General features: G+C 38.4%; 1 protein-coding gene across 1 annotated transcript; it reads right to left on the minus strand.

Moving 5' to 3' along the window:
* Nucleotides 1-328: 328 nt before the first annotated feature.
* Nucleotides 329-1,602, minus strand: LOC131194824 (zinc finger homeobox protein 2-like). The gene is made up of 2 exons (XM_058176304.1): nucleotides 1,477-1,602; nucleotides 329-635 (listed from the first exon to the last, which is right to left on the minus strand). Exons 1-2 carry the CDS (start codon nucleotides 1,492-1,494, stop codon nucleotides 360-362), a joined length of 294 nt encoding a protein of 97 aa, XP_058032287.1. The 5' UTR covers nucleotides 1,495-1,602; the 3' UTR covers nucleotides 329-359.
* Nucleotides 1,603-16,922: the final 15,320 nt, after the last annotated feature.

Below are 16,922 nucleotides of genomic sequence, written 5' to 3' on the forward strand. Positions count from 1 at the left end.
TGCGTTGTGTTGTGTTGTGTTGTGTGTGTGTCGTGTCCTACTCCTCCTCCGACGGCCGGGTCTGGGAAGTCTGAATCAAGTGTGGCCACGAAGCCTCTGCAGCTTTGCCAAATTCCTGTCAGAGTTCTCAGGGCAGGCAGGAATCCAAGGTGTGACTTCGGCAACCAGATGAGACTTTGCTTGACTCAAGGAATGCCAAAAAGCAGATCCTTTATATAGGCTATGGGGTGTGGCTCCATGACTCAGCACTTATCCAGGCCTGCCCCTCCCTTCCTTTTGCTGATGTTGCCTCTCCATTCTCCGGAAGCGGGGATCCGTCCACTGAGTCTTTCCATTCTCCTGCTCTGCTGCCGGCACTTCTAGACGTGGCTGGCTTCTTGCTCACACGCTGTAGGAGGGGGGTTTGTTTGCTCCGTCTGTCCAGGCATGGTGCCAGGGCTGGGGGCTGGAGGCATGCCAGGCCATTCTTCTTCACTATCAGTCTCTGGCTCAGATAGCAGGAGATGAGAGGGGCCCGGCTGAGGAGAGGAGGGCTGGCGAGGCACAACAGTGTGTTTCTTTGTTTGTAAATTTTGTTGGTTGTCCATCGTACCATAAGGTAACTCTGGGTGGTTTACAGTCATAAAAATATACACCTGCATTAAAACATAAATAAATTAAAACCATATATTAAAATCTAAGGTCATGTAGAGAGGGCAGGGGTGGAATAGGGGGAGATAGGATCTGTTGTTACTTGATCAACCATTTCCACTGTGGTGTCCCCCATTGGAGTCCCAAGCCAAGTGGCAGCCAGATCTTTAGGCCCTTATGAAAGGATAGGAGGGTTGGGGCCAACACACATGGGGGTTGGTGGGGGCAGGAGCAGCAGTAGAGAAAGCGGTCATCCTGGAGTCTGTCAAGTGGAATAATCAGACTGACAGGCCCCACAGCATGCCCCTTCTGCCAGCACAGGTGGGACAGGCAAGTGCCCCTGGGTCAGATGGTCCCTCAAGTAACCTCGACCCATGCCATGAAAGGCTTCAAAGGTGCTCACCAACACCTTGAATTGTACCTGGAAGCAGATTGGCAACCAATCCAGCCGGTGGAGCAGTGGTGTTACAGGGGCCATTCTTGGGGGGCTCAAAACTGCCCATGGCACCAGCCTTCTTCTCCCATTCATTTTACTATTGCTGCTTGGAAGGAGAGATGGGATTTGGATACGTGTGAAAAACAGTGGGAGAATTTGGGGTATGTGAGAAAGGCCTCTGTATTTGGGGGATCAGTATTTACTGATAGGGAATCAATTGATTTTGCACGAATGTATAAATCATAGCATTATCCATTTATCTTTGTTAGAGTGTGACGTTTGGCTAGTGTATACTATATGCACAAACCCATATGCAACCATGGCACATCCACACACTTATTAGTGGGAGGGAGGGAAGAGGAATAGGAAATAGCCAGAATTGTTTTAAATTCAGTTATATTTTTCCTTACCTCATCTCCTCTTTTCATCTTAAATCCAATAATCTTCTTTTGAGCAAACAGTTTTGCTCAGCATTATCAATGACATTTCTTTCAGTGGATTTAGGTTTATGGGTCTATCTTAGTGAATAGATGGACATGTATCTTCTTTTATGAAAATGGTTTATTCAATATCAGTGCCTTTGGAAATCTGTTTTTTCTGCTTGTTAAAAACAAGGCATTTGGCTTCCATATCGACTGTTGTGTTGAATTTCTAGAACTGACACACTACATTTAATAGGAAAAAGTAAGAAGGTGAGAGTGAAAAATGCCTATAATCCCTGTAGATTATTATCAAACCAAACATTTTAAAAATATAAATAATGTATTTATTTTTTTTAAAAAATCATAAAGACATCCAGAATAAAATTCCCCAAATCAGATGTATCTCAGTGCTATTGATAACCATTTTTCTCTCATACAGTCTATCTGCCTTGTCTGTCTGTCTATTAACTATCTGTGTGTCTGTGTCTCTATCTATCTATCTATCTATCTATCTATCTATCTATCTATCTATCTATCTATCTATCTATCTATCTATCTATATATCTATCATCTTAAAACATAGAATACATTAGTTGCACAAATAAATGAATTTCTGAAGAAGTAAATAGAATCAGAAAAATGACTTTATTTAAATGGAATTTTTCATCATAAAGAGAAAGTCTAGGCAATGCTGATTTTATCCATTGAGAGCAATCAAATCAGTGAATTGCACAGGGCATTTCCCTTGGGGGTTTTCAATTAGCCTGCAGTAAAAAATGTGTCTTTTCACAGTTAATAGGAATGAATACTTTAACTGTTTTGCTTCTTAGGTCAATAAACTGTATCCTCCCTACTATAAAGTTACAAACTGTTACCAATCATCCATTAAAGAAAAGGTTATGACCATTTGATGCAACATAAAATAAATTAAAATTTGATTAAGCTTCAGGGCCAAACCAAATGCAGCTTTTGTTAAATCCCCATGGCTTAAATAGAATGACATCACAGTGTATTAAATGCTTGTTACCAAGTAACTATACAAATTTCTAACTGGTAATTAAATTAGAGGTAGGCTGAGACCTCAGATAATAATCACTGGTTTCTCTCTTGGTGAATCCCGAGTTCTCCAATACCATTCTATTTTAACAATGGTTTATTTAGTTATTCATTCAATTTGGATGCTGCCTAACAATTGTGTTACATAAAAATAACAGCCACAGAAAATGGAACAAGTACAATAAAAGAGAATATATGTAGCTGTGGGTTGAACAGTTGAGTACTTGGTGCTTTCTGAGCTTGGTTATTTGCTTGCAGCTATTTCATTACCTGAACATAACATCACCAATGCTAGGGGCTATTATGTTTGCTCCTTGCTTACATAGAGTAGCTTGCCTAGAGTAGAATTACTGTGGGTACAGTTTTTTCCTTGGTTGTTCCATGATTAGGGTATTGTTTCCTGCTTGAAGCAAGTTGAGAGAATACCAAGCTCAGAGAGCATGAAGGATTCAATAGAACAGGTATAAAAGTGTACATAAATTACCTCAACATGCATAAGAAATGGTTTAAGCCTTCTTTCTTCAAAGATGCCTCCTCCACCATTACATTATATGAATCTGTAAAACTTCTCAAGGGGTGATGCATGCTTTTGTATTTAAAAAAAGGTATCTAGGTTAGAAAACGTTGCGATCAAGGTTCTACATCACATCAGGATGAATGGGATGGGATGGGATGGGATGGGATGGGATGGGATGGGATGGGATGGAAAGGAAAGGAAAGGAAAGGAAAGGAAAGGAAAGGAAAGGAAAGGAAAGGAAAGGAAAGGAAAGGAAAGGAAAGGAAAGGAAAGGAAAGGAGGGAGGGAGGGAGGGAGGGAGGGAGGAAGGGAGGGAGGGAGGACAATCCCATAGAGACTAAGCACCAAGACTCATATGGTGTTTCCAAGAGAAAAGGGATAAAGTAGTACAGTGGGACAAGAAAAGTGGTGTTTGAGATATCTAAGTAAACTATGACCAGCAACTCAGCAATCTGGAAGCCTCAAAAGTTCCAGGTTCATCCGAACAAGGAAAAAAAAAACAGGAAGTGGGGAAACTTTGTAATCCTTGTTTCCCCCTTTGTTGTGATTGTTAGGCATACTGGAAATAAATAAACGATTCCAGAATTTGAAAATAAGTGGAGTGGGATAGGTATTTAAGGTGGCTGCTACCCACAGTTCATTCTACATAAAATGGATGGCTTTCAATTCTTTTTAACAATAAAAAAGTAAAAAAAAAATAGATACCTCCCAAATTGAACAATGGAAAGATTGTCCAGCTTCATCAACTTGCTGGAGATGCTTTAATGGGCAAACAGTGAGCAAACAGATATAGAAAGATAATCCCCCCCTTGTCTTTGCAGACAAAAGGTCTTTGCAAAATAATAATAACCCAAGGTTTCAAGGTTTAAAGTCCTGGCAGTGCTGGATAGTTAAAGAACCAATATCCAGAGAGGCTCACAGTAGCTTCAGCTACATAGGTCACTGAGCTGAATGCCGTAACAAAACCAATAAATGAAATTCTGAAAGTTTCCACTGTACTATAATTTTAATCTGATATAAAGATATGGTTATTAAATGCATAGCATAGAATCCGGTTAAGTGTTTAATGTTTAAATTTAAATTAAGTTTAAAATAAATTTAAAATAAATAAAATCAAATTAAGTGGTTGGCCAGACCCCATCTACAGCTGTGTCCAGGTCTAAGTCCCATCTCTGAGATACAATTCAAGGACAGAATATAGCCCTGAGCCTAAAGAAAGTTCTGTTTATCCCTTTTCAGGTAACTAAATCAAAAAGTTCCAGACCTAAAAACTTCAACCATAATCATTTTGAAATTTACCAATGGTTTAGCAATAGATATTAGTTGGAACTAGATCAAAACTGAATAAATAAATAGTTTCCTTGCAGCTGTTCAAATTATATCTTACTTTCCATCAGAAAATGTTTTTAGCGATTGCATGAGGCATTGGCAAGTAGGCATTTCTGGAGCTATGTTGACAAGCTCTCCAGCATTACTATAATAGAAGTAACCCAATTATGCTAATGGCTCTGCATCACAGAACATTAGCCAGCCTAAAACTTCTTATCTCTAGTAAATCTGCAGCTGGTCTCTTAAAAAGAGATACATAATTCACAACAGTGAATTTCACAGGGTGGACTAAAACCAGAACTGAAAATGAGCAGGGTAGGTAACAATTATCAATAATTCCCATTTTTTTTTAAAAAAATGCATAAAAAAACCCCTCTGAACTAGGTGTCCTGTAAAATACATTACTTCTCCATAGTAATTTTCATCTAAAATATTTTCATCATATGATTATCTTTCTTCTTTTATCAGTGAATTTGAGTGGTAGCAAAATCAGGACATGATTTGCAGGGCAGATTACTTTAGCTCTGATTTATTTGAGAGGTTCTGAGCCCAGGAGTTTAAGAATACAAATTTTTATTTGGCTATTCCATTTTAGAACACCTGCTGTTGTTGCATCATTGGAACAGATGCAGACCGATAGGACCCTTGCCGTAGATGGCTGAAAAGTAAACTTATTTAAATATTTAAAAACAAAAGAAAATGGTCCTGTGCAGTTCAAAACAGGAAATGCTTGAGAATCTTTTGCAAGAACAAAGAAACTACAGTTAATCTTTATTTAGCAACTGCCTCAAACTCAAACGGCAACTGTTCACAGTTATCAGGGTGACAAAAAGTAACTTTGAGACCAGTCCTCACATTTAAAATCTTCACAGTTCTATAACTGCAAAGGAAAGCTACTAAGCTGCTAAGTTCAATCGCAGTTTCACAACCACATCTCAAATAAGTGAGTTGCCAGTTGCAACTATGGCTGCTAACAAGACATACCCGCATTGGTGAACATCTTGGATGGAGTGTGGGGTTTCTGTATGTAGCTCAGATAGCAAGCAGTTTGGAAAAAATGTGCTTGAATGTCCCCTATTTAACTGTAACTTTATGTCGTGTCCCACTCCTCCGCTGACGGCCGGGTCAGGGAAATCCGAATCAGGCTTGCCTCTGCAGCTCTGCCCAAAGTCCTAGCAAAGTCCTCAGAGCAGGCAGGAGACCAGTAAGTGACTTCAGCAAGATAAGTTCGACTTTTGCCTGACTCAGAGACTGCCAGAAAGTAGATCCTTTATATAGGCCATGGGGTGTGGCTCCATGACTCAGCACTCATTAAGGCCTGCCCCTCCCTTCCTTCTGTTGCCTCCGCCTATCCAATCTTCTGATGCGAGGATCACTCCAATCAGCTGTTGGTAATAAACCCTCCTCAGGCTCACATGCTATGGAGGAGGGGGAGGGGTCTAGCTGCTCCGTTTGCCTGGGCATGGAGTCAGGGCTGGGGCAGGGAGGTGCTCCTTCTTCTGCAGTTTGTCTGGGCATGGAGCCAGGACTGGGGCCAGGAGGCATACATTCCTCCGTGTTCGGGAGCAGATAAGAAGACCCCGGCTGCTCTGAGGGCGGGCAAGACACAACACTTTATCTCCTTGGTGATATGCAGTTACATCAGGTTTCTAGACTTCAATTAATGGTCAGGGAAGCCCTCCTCTTAGGTATTTTCAGATCAGAAACTCGGGGAGCTAAGGAGGCCCGATAGTTTTGGGAAGGTATTTGATTGTATTTGTGTGTGTATGAGGTTGTGGGTGGACAGCCTGGAAGGGAAGGAGGGAAAGAAGAAAGGATTAAGATAAAATATAAACTGACTGTTTGTACCCGTATATGTAAATGAAGACTCAATCATCCAGGCCAAAAGTATCTAAAAGGGTTAAATCATGGCAATTAGACCAAAGTTGATTAAACTTAGCTGTTTTGTTATTCATCCAAATAATTTCTTCAGTCAAAATGAAAATTTCGGTTAGGCATAGAGTCAGAGTCATTGGAATGTACTAACTCTGCTGCAGGGTTTTCCCTCTTCCAAATGTCTTCATTTACACATTGCATTGCATTTGGGGAGCAACCCCCTGCAGTCAGTATGATAGAGTTAGTACATTCCAATCGGGGTAAAATGCACTTACCTTCGCTACCAGATCGGAAATGTTAGCTTGCACGCCTCTTCTGCACATGCGCAGAGCCTTCTACGCATGCACACAGGGTCAAAAATGGGACGTAATGACATCCCGGTGGGTGGGCAGAGCCGAGCAAGAGCAAGATAGATCTGGCCAGATTTCATCACTGATTCCAATGATTCTATGCCTAACCAAAATTTTCATTTTGACTGAAGATGAGTAACGAAATGTTTCAGTTTAACAAACTTTGGTCCTGTTGCCATGATTTAAACCATTTTAGAGACCAAGTGTCTGTTTTACTGGTTCAATATTTGTTAACACAATAGCAGGAAATGGTGTGAATTAAAACAAAAATAAAAGTAATTTATTTAAAAAGGGAAATGGATCAGAAACAAGATATTTAAAGCTATTGCTTCCTCCAAGAGAAATGAAACAGAAGTTGACATGGGGAAATTTAGCAAGCTGAAAGATTCCAGAAGCAGATAAACTGAATGCATACTTACACATACGTGTTAATACGATAAAGCTCTTGACGATGAACCTGAAATTTTGAGTTATATAAAAAAACACAATAAAAGGGGGAATGCTTAAAAAAGAGGAAAAGGAAGCAAAGCTAATACAACCTAAAATTGGGGCTGTAAATTTGGGAGAAGAAACACAGAAAGTCGTAGGGAAGGATCAAAGTATGATTGTAACCACTAAACGTAAACAGCAAGGAGTAAAGAAGTAATATTTTCAAATGAAAAGACTTTCCTTTCATGGGATAGGGTAAATTATAAGTGATATTTCTGAATAGAAAATGTAAGTAGTTATGGATTGTATGATAAATGGGGTGTAAATTGTTTAGAAAGTTATGGTATGGGGAATATGGGGAAGAATATGAGGTAAATGTTAAATTCATATAAGGAAAGATGATGTTTATTATTAAGTATGATGGAGATAATATGATGGATTATAGGGTATACTGAGGAATAATTTTTGATATTACAATATTGGAAGATGGGATATTGTTTATTACAGAAGATTGGACTTTAAGTTTAATGGATTTAGATGAGAAGGTAGAATAATCACCATATTTGAAAGATTATTTTTGAAAGATATATATAATGGAGATTGAAATAACAAAATACTAAATAGCTTTCAAATGAATAGAAGGTAATTGTATTAGTATTAATATTTTCCTTTTTTTCTTTTTTATGGAAAAGGGGAGTTGAGGTTCATGAAGAGGGATGGGAGTTTATATTAATTAGCATATTTTAGTTTATTATTGTTAAATACGACACCCTGTATTTGCTCTGGGAAGTCGGGGGCGGGGAGAAGGGATGGGGGAAGGAGGGAGAAGGGAGGGGAAGGGTTATGGTTAGGGGGAGGGGGGGAAAATATTGTATGGGGAAAAAATATTGTAAAACTTTTTCAATAAAAAAAAAACACAATAAAAGGAAATTAGTTATTAAAACCTCTCACTTTCTTGGAGCCCTGTAGAAATGGATATGGGCAGTGGGGCAATTCAGAGAGCCAATTCAAATGGCAATTAACAAGCTATGCATCATGAATTCCCCATCCAAGATTAACAACAAGAAATGAAATGGACCATACCTTCAGTTAATAAACTTTTAACTGAAGTTGTTAGATACCTTTGCTGAATAAGGACTTGTATATTTTATAGGAAAATCTCAATCATGGAGAAAGTAATTGCTGGATAATATAGAGCTGTCTAAGCATGCTATGCAGAAATTCAATTTTCCTTCTGGTTCTAGCTAATTGCTAAAAGCAATAGTTCAGCAGGGTTTATGGGTTTTTGTTACTGCAGAGTGCATGGGAGGAAAGACAATACTTGGGCTATATTTTGATATTGAGTTGTTCTAATGGGTTTTACACACTAAGCTTTAGTAATTTTATTTTCGAGATCCTGTTCCAACCTTACCGTATATCATTTGAGTGAGAGTATGGCAGGGAAATGTTCTCATAAATCTGTGTTTAGAATTGTTTAACTCTCCAAGGCAACTATTTTATGAATGGGCAACACCCACTCAGTATCCCTGCTGTGCACACACCTAAAAAGTTATCTTAAAATTCCAAATTTGACAACTGGCTCAAATATGTGTCCTTTAACATACAGTATTATGTATACATTACTGTATACATACAGTAACAAACAACTAAAATGAGAGGTGCATATCCTATGTTAATATATTAATCATGGAATTGAAATAGCAATTGTTAATTTTGCCACATGGTTGCACTCCAGTAAGTGCCAATCATCAGTGACTCTACAAAATGGTCTTGCTTTATAGTCTAAACTAAAAAAAAACAAATGTGAAGACTAGTATTTGATAATAAAAACAACAGCTATCATTTTGGATGATTTTTTTTTCTTTTTACAACCCTGTAATCCCTTGCTTTGGAGTGGGTCGGGGTGAATGAATGGAGCTAAGTTTTTACTGGCCGGATGCCCTTCCTGATGCCTGTGCAGAGTTTACAGCAATATTTCTTGTGGGACCATAAAATAAAGGAAGTAATAGAAAATGAAAATGCTAATGCATTCTAGGACTTTTGAATTCAAACAGACAGAAACCTTCTGCAAAACATGCCAGACTTAACAATTTTTGATAAGAAAGGCAAAAAGGTCTGGATAGTGGCTGTGGCAGCACCTGGAGACAGCAGAATAGAAGAAAAGGAACTGGGGACGATAACAGAACACAAAGTCCTGCAAATAAAAATAGAATGACTGTGGCAAAAGAAAGCAAAGGTAGTATCAATAGTAATAGGTACCTTGGGTGCAATCCCAAAACAAATGGAGCACCATTTGAACCCCATTGGTATTGACAAAATCACCATCAGTGAATTGCAAAAGGCAGCTTTACTCAGAACAGCTTACATCCTTTGACGATACCTCTAATACTACCAAATATCCACATCTACCTATTCCCATGTCCTTGAGAAGGATTCGATAGGTGGACAAAAATGCCAAATCCAGTCTGAACTTCTGGCTGACTATACAATGAGCCATTGAAAAGAGTAATGTTTAGTTCATTGATGTTGCTATTCCAAGTGATTCAGGGATTGAGGAAAAGCAATTGGAAAGATAAATGAAATACTGAGTTTTGCAGATTGAAGTTGAATGCTTATGGAAAAAGAAATCCATTTTTATGCCAATTATGATAGGAAGCCTCAGAACAATATCCAAAGGATGTCAATATCTGGAAATATTGAATTTTTCACACTTGAACACCCTAATTTTTACAAAAAATCCTTATCCAATTTGGAACTGGCTATATTCTTAGATTCTACCTTAATAATTCTTAGTCCTTAGTTAGGATTTGAATTATGAAGTTTCCACCAATCTTAGACTGTGAATCTAACTGTAGATTACTCACACAACATCATCATGGATTGTTTTCTTCTCCCAATTCTAAAAACAAAACATGCATCATAATTTAGATCTGATTTCCAGCAAATTGCCTTTGTAATGCTTGAATGCATATGTGAGCAGTATCAACATGCATTTTATAGTTTTGGCTCTATCAGTTTGTTATTTGCTTGCAATTATTTGAAAGCATCAGCTACCATAGAAGTAACTAATTCTCCTTTATGATAATCTAAATATTTCCATGTGAAAAGTCATCATGCAGTGAAATCTTCATAGAAGAAGATACAGCTTGAAAGCTGCAATTACCCTCTGAATACCATGATTGCATTCGTCAGCCAGTGAGACAAGTCTGCTGTCAAACCACAAAGCTACCAGGATGGAAACACATGGAATTATGAGCTGAATTAGCATTCACCTATCCACCCACCTACCTGCCCACTCAAACGCAATAGCTCCCAAACAGGTCATAAGAACCAACTCATCTACCTTTTTTTTGACAGCCATAAAATCCACCTCTTGTTTCAGAGTCAACAAAGTTGTCAAAGCTGAAATGATGGATAGGTTTTCCACAACCAATCCCAAAGCTGAAATATTTTTCACGGCTTGTTCTGCACGATTTATCTAAGGGTTATGCTGGTTGAGAACACCAGACATCTTTAACTGTAATATTTATGAGGGGCTCATAGAAGCATACTGCCGATGACACAGATGTCCCAGCGAGACAATTTTTGCCTCTGTGTGGTCTGATTTTTGATGATATGTATTTGGAACATTAGGAAGTATTAACAGGCTAACAATATGTGTGGAATTGGCCAAAGACAAAGCAGGTTAAACTTGGGTAATAAATGTCACCAAAATTCATGGGGTGTCTTCTATCTTTCAGCCAGAGAACAACTTTGCTGCTTTGTTGTCAGCAAAAATAATGCTCTGTCTGTGTTTTTGGGTCACATGGAAAGGCTTTTCCTTGTTACTTTTAGGAAAGAGTCACTCTCTGTCACCTCCCTGACATTTTATAGGGATTAAAAAAATAAATCTGAAAAGAAGAAGAAGATGCACTTTATATATTGTTTTTCCCCTCTAGCTGACTACCGGTAATCTTTTAAAGTCAACCAATGTCAAATTTCAATTTCTTTCTTGCTGAATTATGACAGTTCTGAAGAGTTTTATTTACCTAACTCATTCAGATGAACTACCTGAAGAAGACTCACTGCCTTAGACCACCCAGGCATAGTTACTTACTCTTTTTATTTTCTAAGAATGTTTCTGAGCCTATGTAAACCCTGGTGTATTTTTGGAGGAGGAGAATTTCATTTTTGTTTTCCATTATCAGAAAAATTATTTACAAAATACCATATTTTTTTGAGTATAAGACACATCTTAATTTTTGGGGAGGAAAATAAGTAAAAAGCTAATTAGCAGGTGGATCGGCCTCCCGGAACACCCCCAATCAGCTGTTCCCAGAGGTGAATTTTAGCAACAGGTTCCTTGGTTGTGAGCTCTGTGCCTTGCTTTTTGCTTTTTTTTTGCTTTTTTTTCCTGCCTCTGAAAGCCTCTGAAACAACTTCAGAAAAAAAATACCTCTGAAGCTCTGTTTGGGGGCTTCTTTTCTGAAGCTTCATTTCTGATGCTTTTTTCAGCCTCTGAAACCTCCATTTGATAAGCTGGGCAGGGCTACATTCGGAGTATAAGACACACCCAGATTTTCACCCTCTTTCTGGGGGGGAAAAGGTGCGACTTATACCCTGAAAAATATGGTAATAATGTCTAGCTGGCCAGGGATAGTGCTTAATAATAAAATGTCTACAGACAGACTAATATGTGCGGGCATCCTTCTGCCTATGTCTGATATTATTATTATTTTTAAAGAATGATATGCATTCTGATATGCAGATAAAGTAATGATGTAAGAAGCCCTAAATAATCTGACAACAGAAGTCCTTTTCTTCTTCATTTTCTTCAAAACCCACAGGGGGAAAAAAAGGGTCTCAGCAAGGGGAAATCTTTCTCTGAGGCTTATTTCTACCTTTGCTCAGTTTTTACCAAGAACAAAAAAACACCACATGTGTTTGCCCCCAGGAAGCCTGCAGAGTTTAACAAAACTTCCTTAAATCCTAAAGCAGTCTAACAGCTGCATATAGAAGTCACCTAGGAGCAGGAGCAAATTGAGAAGACTTTTTTCTTGTTTATCAGAAAAATAAAAGCCAGCAAATCACTAAGGGTATAAAATAAATCTCTTTCTGTTCAATAGGCTTTATTCACTGGAAGACACGTACGGGTCTGTAGACTAAAGGGTTTTATTTTTCTCTCATTTATGGACAATTACTAGCAAGGTTTTCAGTTAGATTCCACATTGGTTTTATACCCACCAGCATGAGAAGAAGAATAAAAAAAAACCCTCCTACTTGAAATACTTAAAATTGGTAAGGATTGATCAAGGGCAAACTTTTATTTGAAATCCTTGGGTGTCCGCAAAATAAACGATTCACTTTTTGTAATATTCTTTTTCTTTCCCTCCCCACTAATATTATATCTATAGACTTGCTGATCTTGTTTGATCTCAGAAATGATAGAGTCAGTCGTGGTAAAGTACTTGGAAGTAAGTCTTCCAGGAAATATCAGAACTGTAGAAGTTGAAAAAACATGCTTGAAGTCCCTGGCAAATCACTTCCATATTGCTATCCAGAAAACAACATAGAAGTGACTATCCGGTTTCCAGGATCTAGTATGATTGGAGGGAAATTTATATTGGGATATCTTTTTTCTGGACTCATGGATCCCCCAGGTGAAGACCTGTCTAAAAAAGCATTTGTGAAGCTGCAGTTGATGCCCCAGAAGTGATCATTTCTGAAATAGAGTTTGCCAACTGTTGTTATTCATGCTGTCATAATTAATGATTATGTCATAATGAATTGCCACTCGTGATTGTTTTACTAAAATTCTCTTTACTTGGGGTTACTTTTAAAGTTTATTAAGAACTGCACAGGTCCAAAATGCTCTCTCTGACTGCTGATGAACCCAATTTAACAAAACGGCAAGTTATGTTATGATTCTGTCCCACCTTTGATCTTCTGAATTTTATTTCCACTGAAATTGGAATGGCTTCTCTTTAGATGTATTCCACAAAGACGACAAAGATCTATTTTTTTTTCTTTGAGCCTTTGAAAGACATGCAATAAGAGTCCTGGCTGCTACATTGTTCCTGGTGGCTATTTTTTTTTTTAAAGTAAGGTCATTCTTTGGTTTTTATTGTTTTATTTTGATGAAGTTTATGATTTTAGAATTCTGATGTTCTCAGTGGCATCTGTCTACAGGACAATGGTATGTGTGAGAAGGCAGCCTCTTTGCCTAGCTACTGTTTGTGAAGTCCCATGTAACTGGCAAGATTAAAAAAATAAGAATTGTATGAATTTCAATAAAGGCTCTTTAACATTAGTTCTGGAGTAAACACAAACTCTCCAGAATTCTAAGAGGCATTTCCTAGTCTCAGTTATAGTGAATTGGTTATGGTAGATTCTGTTTGAAACATAATTTTCTACCTTTCTTAGCAACTGGGTTGTGTTGCCTTTTCTGAAATAGATCCATCTGACTCTTCCCAGCTTTCCCACAATTTCTCACAGCCTCTCACCAAGACCATTTACCACCGGTGTGTGTCTTCCATCAGAGCTGGATGTCCTGCAGCATATAGACAAGTTCCTCTCTATAAGAGGTGATGAAGTGCAGCTAATAGATCTAGACTGGGGACAGATGGGAGCTAGCTGTTAGTTAAAGAAGGGTTTACTCTTTGTGAGAGTGTTATAATGACTTGATGGCAAAGGAAAGAGGCAAAAAGAAAAGAAAAAAGGCACAAATCCCACAGAAAATAAGTCTCAAACAACTCAGAAGATTGCTAAGGCAGGAGAGGATAAAATGATAGGACAAGAAAGAGAGATTGCTGTTGGAGAGGGCAGTATACGGGGGCAAAACAGGAGTAATTAATCAACAATTTAGCAGGTTGAAAGCCTCCAATGTTCCTAGCAAAGTTGATCTTGGACAGAACATCTGTCTTCTACTTTTCCCTTGACTTTTTATATAAAGACTTAAGAGTGAACATAGCTGCCAGGGCCAAAGAAAGAAAGCTGAATCGACATTTATGGAATCAGGACATGGAGAAGAGGACCAAGAGAAGAGATATTCCATACCCACTCAGAGGAGAAGTCCCACAGAGGCCATTTAGAGAAACCTGACAGCTGAGAGTGACAAATGGTGGAGATGAGCAACAGTTAGCCTTTGAGCAACTAACCTCAGATCCAGCCAAGAAAAGCAAACAACTGGATTTTTGGAAAGAGGGAACAGAAGACAAAGACAGGAGAAGGAGTAATATAATACTGTATAAAATAAGTAGTAAAGTAATCAAAAAGTAATGGAAGTCTTAACAAGAAGGTAAATAATCAATGAGGGCTAAAAACGGGAAGCTTTCAATTTTGGAATTAAGAGTAATAATAAATCCAGAGACAAGGACCAGAATTTCAAGGTTAAAATTATTTCTAACTGTAGGGAATTAAGATAAAATAAGACAGAAAAGGAACGAATGTTTAGAAAAATAATGGGATAAGGTGATACAAATAAGAAATCACAGCATTTAGTATGTAAACATCAAGTGCATGCTGTAAGTAATTATATTATAACTCTCTTTTTTTGTAATAATAGCCTAATGTCCTGCTGGGTTGCTACAGGGGACAAGTGGCAAAATGGATAATTTCTCAAAACCTCCCCCCTTTTCATTTTTGTTTATCACATTACAACATAAGCATAGAAGGGAGAGCTTGCTTCATAATGGCATGCTGAGTGTTTTGATATTTTGGCTTCATCATACTTAGGAACTGACAGATTTATATATTTGATGATGTTTTACTGTTATAAATCATCCAGAGGCTGGAGAACAGGACGCCATACAAATTAGGTTTTACAGAAGGTAAATGGATTTGTCATTATAATTATGTATCCAGTCATTACAAAATGATCAAATCACAAAAATAGATTAAATAACAGTTGTCTTGGTTAGGGTAAGTGGCCGTTATAAAAATGACTCCTTTACTTATGTTGACTTAACTGTCTCAGGTGCTTCCACTTCATATCTCTCACTAAAATCTTGACAGAGATGATGCCAAATAGTTGGCAAAATCTGCTGAACCAACTCATCCACACAGGCAAGAGTATTTGATTGAGAAAGACTATTATAAAGCAAAGAAGATTTAGGTAAAGGTAAAGGTTCCCCTCGCACATACGTGCTAGTCATTCCCAACTCTTGGGGGCAGTGCTCATCTCTGTTTCAAAGCCGAAGAGCCAGCGCTGTCCGAAGACGTCTCTGTGGTCATGTGGCCGGCATGACTAAACGCCAAAAGCGCACGGAATGCTGTTACCTTCCCACCAAGATGGTCCCTATTTTTTCTACTTGCATTTTTAGGTGCTTTCGAAACTGCTAAGTTGGCAGAAGCTGGGACAAGTAACGGGAGCTCACCCCGTTACATGGCAGCACTAGGGATTTGAACCGCTGAGCTGCCGACCTTTCGATCGACAAGCTCAACGTCCTAGCCCCTGAGCCACCGTGTCCCCTAAGAGAAGATTTAGGATGACTCAATTTAAAATGATTTGCTTGTGCGTATGTGTGTCATTTCAAGTTAACTACTCCCAGTGGTGAGATTCAAATAATTTAACAACCGGTTCACCCAGGGTCAGGTTGGCTGTCATGGGAGGTGTGGCCCAAGCTGACCCTGGGCAAACCAGTTGTTAAATTACACAGACACAGACACACACACACACTATCACAGTGGATTCTGGGCACTGCACTGTGTTGCAATGGAGAAACAGGCAACGGAATGGCTGGCACAAGGGAAGGAGGAGGAGCAGGGAGAAGAAAGAGGGAAAGCGGCCTTCTTCTTCCTGCATGCCAGCCACTCGGTTGCCCGTTTCTCCATTGCAGCAAATCACCCAGAATCCACTTTGATAGCAGGGATTGGGTAATTTAATAACCTATTTGTCTGAACCGGTGCAAACCGGCTGAATCCCACCACTGACTACTTCCAATAAAACATATTTAAATATGTAATAGAAAAGAAACTAATTCAAATGAAACTAATAGTCTAAGAGTAATGCCATATGAAAAAGTAAAAAAAAAAAGATGCTTGAGAATTTGACAAAGATGCATTAATGGAAAGAAACAAAAGTACTCTGAAATGTCCCCTCTGGCCCCACTCTTAGGCCTCCATTTAGATTTTCATGAAAGTAAATACATGCAGCTTAAAATCTGATAGATGCAAGATTTAAATTGTTTTTTTTAAAAAAACAAAAATAAAGAATAACCTATTTTAGGATATATTTAAGTACTTTAAACATAATTAGTTACAAATTCATCAGGTCTTTAATTTCACATGAAGCCTATAAACTAAGGAAGCTGGGACTATCCCTTTAATGAAAATGAAGCAACTGATACAAAAAGTGCAATTTTTAAATGTATAAGAAAGTGTCAAGGGCTATCCTATCCAAGAAGAACCACTTGCAATGACTTCTTAGATGGCAACAGAAGGAAAAAAGAAACTTTGCTAATATCTGTGGGCTGACCAACTTTTTTTCAGATCAGATAAGGCTCTACTTCAGTGGTGGGTTTCTACCGGTTCGCCCCGGTTTGGGCGGTGATGGCAAGAGGCTCCACCCACCCACCCGGACATCATGACGGATGCCCTGCACATGTGCAGAAGCACCGCTCACTCATGAACTCATAGTTCCGAACTGGTAACGAAGGTAACTGAAAACCACTACTGCTCTACTTAATCTCTACAGTTATATTATAATGTGCAGATATTATCCAAGGGTCATAAAGTAGCCTGAAAAAAGATCCTAGATTTCCTTACTGAGGAAGCTAAGTTGGGCTTTATCTGTATATAAAAATCACTTTCATGCTTAATCATACATAGGGCTCAGTACAATAAGTAAGAAGAAACTTATTGCCATCTTCAGTGTCAATTTTTAGCTGTTCAAAACCTAT

This window comes from Ahaetulla prasina, chromosome 3 (assembly GCF_028640845.1).
Source record: "Ahaetulla prasina isolate Xishuangbanna chromosome 3, ASM2864084v1, whole genome shotgun sequence".
Lineage (NCBI taxonomy): Eukaryota > Metazoa > Chordata > Lepidosauria > Squamata > Colubridae > Ahaetulla > Ahaetulla prasina.